Source organism: Glossina fuscipes, unplaced genomic scaffold (genome assembly GCF_014805625.2).
Source record: "Glossina fuscipes isolate IAEA_lab_2018 unplaced genomic scaffold, Yale_Gfus_2 91, whole genome shotgun sequence".
In the NCBI taxonomy this organism is placed as follows: domain Eukaryota; kingdom Metazoa; phylum Arthropoda; class Insecta; order Diptera; family Glossinidae; genus Glossina; species Glossina fuscipes.
The window spans coordinates 1,421,255-1,425,652 of NW_023998445.1; the positions used below are offsets into that span (position 1 = coordinate 1,421,255).

At 31.6% G+C, this 4,398-nt stretch overlaps 1 protein-coding gene across 1 annotated transcript; it reads right to left on the bottom strand.

Moving 5' to 3' along the window:
* Nucleotides 1-647: 647 nt before the first annotated feature.
* On the bottom strand, nt 648-4,100 carry LOC119638605 (odorant receptor 45a-like). Its single transcript, XM_038035471.1, has 5 exons — nt 3,773-4,100; nt 3,490-3,670; nt 1,211-1,670; nt 961-1,119; nt 648-817 (listed from the first exon to the last, which is right to left on the bottom strand). The coding sequence occupies exons 1-5, from the start codon at nt 4,098-4,100 to the stop codon at nt 755-757; spliced, it is 1,191 nt and encodes a 396-aa protein (XP_037891399.1). The 3' UTR covers nt 648-754.
* Between the last annotated feature and the right edge of the window lie 298 nt (nt 4,101-4,398).

The following is a 4,398-nucleotide window of genomic DNA, read 5'->3' on the forward strand; positions in this document are numbered from 1 at the left end:
AATATTTAACATAATATATAAAATAGAAAATAAAACTTTAATTAAACCGAATTATTGTAGTCTTATAGCTTAAAATTTCAATTTTCTCATTTCCCACGTTCCGCAGTATATTTCGATTTTCCATTAAATACTTGAGTCTCGGCGAATAAAAGAAAAGCAAAAAAATGGTAGAACTTGTGTCCGTGAAACAACACTTGATTTAATTAAAAAAAAAAAAAACACACACACACACACATACACACACACAGCCACACAAAGAATACTATGGACGAATACTGCATTTTATCTTGAATATTTTTCTATTTTACTTATCCTTTTGAAAAATTTATATGCAAAATAACAGACCAAAGTCTTTTGCGCCCGCATTATTATAGAATTAATTTTAGGAAATGAAAATATTCAGATAAATTTAAAAAGTTTAAGAAGCTTGCAAAATAATATCTAAAAATGTTACAAAGGCAAGAAAAAAACTGATTTATACTCTTAGGTAAGTTTAAGTTCCATCAGATGCTTAACCTTTTTCGATTTTAAGAGATATATGAAAAAAAGAAGAAGAAAAGAAACTAGTATAGCTTTTTTTTGAAAATTTAACTTTCTTATCTTAGTTTATTTCTTGTTAAATGATTTTTACAACTTTTTAGTACTTTACTTCAATATCTTATAGAAAAAGAAAGAGAGCGGTAGAGAGGAAGAGAGGAAAAAAAAGTCATTTTCAAGTAAGAAAAGTTATCTTTTCGCTTATTTAAAGCACACTTTACACCTGCTTCTCGTCCAAAGTTTTAAGCATTGCTATTAACGAGCCACCAGTTCTTAAAACCTTTAACAAATAACAAAGGAAAGCGTGTAAGAGTAAAACAAAATGATAGCTTCTTCTTTTTTTTTTTAAACAAAAGCAAAAGGAAAAGTTAAACAAATTTTTTTTTTTTTTTTTTTTTGTTTACAAACACACATCTCTCTTACCCAAACAAACAAACTTAAATCGACCATAAAAAAGGCGCCAGTTAAATGGCATTCTCTTTGTGAACGCATCATGGCAAACAGCAGCAATTTTTGTGAATTCCTCGACAAATGGGACCATTCGAATATTGAATAGATTTCAGACGCCACTTGTGAACTCTTCTCGTAGTAATTATTTCATCATTAAAATAGAATAACAAAAGAGAGAATAAATACAGCAACAACAACAAAAAAAATAAAAGAAAAAGCTCACTTCATCCTTTAAACGTTGTCCGCTATAGCAATACATCAGCAATTGTGTCGAAACTGTTGTTAAGAACACTAACTGATATAAGAGTATATAAAATTGTCCTTCAGCTCGTACTAAACGAAATGCTAAAGAGCATATTAATAAACCGCTGATAACAAATTTGATAAAAATTATTTCAGCAAAAAAATTTTCCAACTGATTACTCAAATTCAATACTTGTCGATGACACTTAACGCATTCAATAATTTTCGCATTCAATTTATCGGTGCTTATCTCATAACTAAGCTCAGCTATATCGCGTAAACGATAATATATTACATGATATTGTACAACAATATTTGAGACAAGCCACGGGCACAATGTATCGACACCAATCGAAAATGCAGCAACAAAAAATATACCAAGTAGATGACAAATATAAAGAAACGAATAACCCATTACATTCGAATAATCCCAAAAATATCTATGAAAAATGTGAAAAAACAAAAGAGAAAGAAAAGAAGAGAATTTCTTAAGAAAATTTATTCAAATATTTCGTAAGATATTAAGAATTTTTTTCATCACATTTTACTTACTATTCTTATTAAGATTTATTTTTTTATGCATCCTACACTACTTGTTTGAAGACATGCCGCAACCAGAAGGACTTAGGGTAAAGATAGAGTAAGAATCATTTTATAAATCTATTTAAGGCTACCGGTCCCCCTGTCTGTCTGTCTGTCTCTATGTCCAACTGATTTCATCTATGCGATCTGATGTATTTTTGTGTTTAACCTACAGATTGGAATTTTAATAAATCGTATTAGTATTAGTAATGGATTGCATTGAACCACTTTTTACCATTCGTTGCTTGTGTAACGTTCCTTCTAAAACAAGTCGCTAAATGTAAAAAATTTGCCCGACAGAAAACTGATGATGAAAAATAGTATTCGGGAACATTAACAGAGAATATAGAAAACATTTTTACAAAGCGAAGAACTTTATACGGGAACGATCCGGGCAATATAATGATCTGACATGGATTACGTATCTCCTCTTCGGAACCTTCCCCGTATAAGAGCGATTACTTTACTTTAAATTTAAAGAAAGTCAACAGAATTTAAATTTTAATATTTCATGACAAAGATGAATGAAGAAAGGGATTTGACAAAGATGGGCGAAAAAAACGATTTGACGAAGTAGTGTAAGGTATCTAAAAATGGGTCTTGCCCCGATTATAAAGTTTCAACTTGTTGTAAGGTATTTTTAACGTTGCTTTTCAAATACATTTCATCAAAGTCATAAGGGAGAGAATTACAAGCATTTTCAAGTGGGCTTGAATTTGGAGGACGTGAATCGGAAATATAAGAACTGAGTTTTTGCTTTTTATCCCACTTTTTGAAATATTCTCAGTGAGATATAAAATGGGGCGAACGGACAGATATAATTAAAAGTTGTCCTAATGTCAAAAAAAAACTTTTGTACTTTGTAACAAGTGAGATGAAAATACTTTAACGCCTTTAACGCTGCGTAATGTACAAGATTTTTATTTTGGAAAATATGAGAACAGCTCCTAATGAAAAATGTCGGCTTATAGGAAATCTTAACTCTTCTACGAAGTGAAGTTAAGTTACGATGAATAAATAAACAATTCACTCATCTGAACCATCTGGATGCTTCAGCCGCTTGCATTAGTTGCCGACTAAATAAGAGATAAAGGTCCTAATGGAAAGTGTCAGCTTACAGGGAATCTTAAATGTTCTATGATGAGCAAATAGCTCATTAATCTAGATTATTTAGGTGTGCCACCTGCTGGCATTAGTGGCCGAATAGATAAGAAAAGCGACTACAAAGCTAGCCTACCTCAGCGCCTTAGAGTGTACCAGAGCTTAGTGCCCAGTGAGCGGTCAGTCGGCAAAAGCACAAGACTCTCCGATTGGCTATGCACCCACTCACATGTCACATGACACATGTCCTGCTTTGAAAAAGGATACCATGACCTTTTGAGTATTCAATTGCATTTTAAAATATATTACGAATTCTCTTAGAGAAGTAATTTCGACTCCATATACCGCCAAGTTGCCTAAGATAGCTTGCTGATAATAAAGCAACAGCCCATAATTCCATTCCTTTAGTCCTTAGAGTAAAACGCCTGTAACTATTACGAATTGTTTTTTTTTTTTTTTTTTTGTAATTTTCCCCCAAAGCGAACAAGTATTTTTAAAGCTTTGCATCTGATCATTTTTGGAATATTTTCGAATATTTTCTTTTCCTTTTTAGGAAGCTTTTTTCTTTTCACTTACCCTCCCTTATGTGGCGGTAACCATATTTTCTCACCATTCTTCCGATAAAATTCAAACATGTAAATTAATGGTACAAGGAATGACCCGAACACCGTACTTGACACCTGCACCATATATAATGCCGAAATTGTAAAATTTTGTGAATTAAATTTTAAAATAATATGAAACTCGTCCGGATGAACTGTTTGATCACAAGAAAAAAAACTCATGTGATTGAAAAATTTACATGTAAAAAGAGAAAAACAACATAAAAAAAAAAAAAAAAAAAATTCAAAATTTATACCGTTTATATTCCACTGCCATGCATTTTGCATTAAATCACAGATTTCCTTTCGTTTAAATATAAATACCAAAGTTTTCCACAATGCTATTATCGTTTGCAATAACATCCCTGAGGTATCGGCAAATTCACCGAAATCATCTCTATACTCGTAAACATGAATGGACATAGCACCAGCAAGCACGGCCGCGAATGCAGTAAACAGGAAGCAGCGCATCGGATATTTTACAATATCATGATAATCGAGAGCACTTATATCGATACCAATAAGATTGAATGAACGTTGCGTTACCCAAAAATAACGTTTAAGTTGTAGTGTATGCAAAAGCATTTCCTTTATGTAACGATTAAAATTTTTCACTAAATTAACTCAGTCACCGCTCAATATGGAATGTGATGTAATATAATGAATTTTATAGACTTTATAATAATTCAGAGAAAACATGCGTGTAAATTCCAAGAATGAATGAATTAATTATGAAAATTACAGGCTGCGCATAGTGCATATTACGAGTTAATGTTTACCTTAAAGGTTACGATTCATTTAATTATTGTGTTTTTGTTTTGTTTATAATTCGCAAAGGCAATGGAATAGGCAATGGAAAAATTTCAACAAAATTTTTGCCTAA

Coding starts and splice junctions, on each gene's coding strand:
- LOC119638605 (XM_038035471.1), bottom strand. CDS start 4,100: ATGCTTTTGCATACACTACAACTTAAACGTTATTTTTGGGTAACGCAA. Junction 3,671..3,772: donor ATGGCAGTGGAATATAAACG/GTATAAATTTTG, acceptor GTGATCAAACAG/TTCATCCGGACGAGTTTCAT. Junction 818..960: donor ATTTAAGTTTGTTTGTTTGG/GTAAGAGAGATG, acceptor TATTTGTTAAAG/GTTTTAAGAACTGGTGGCTC.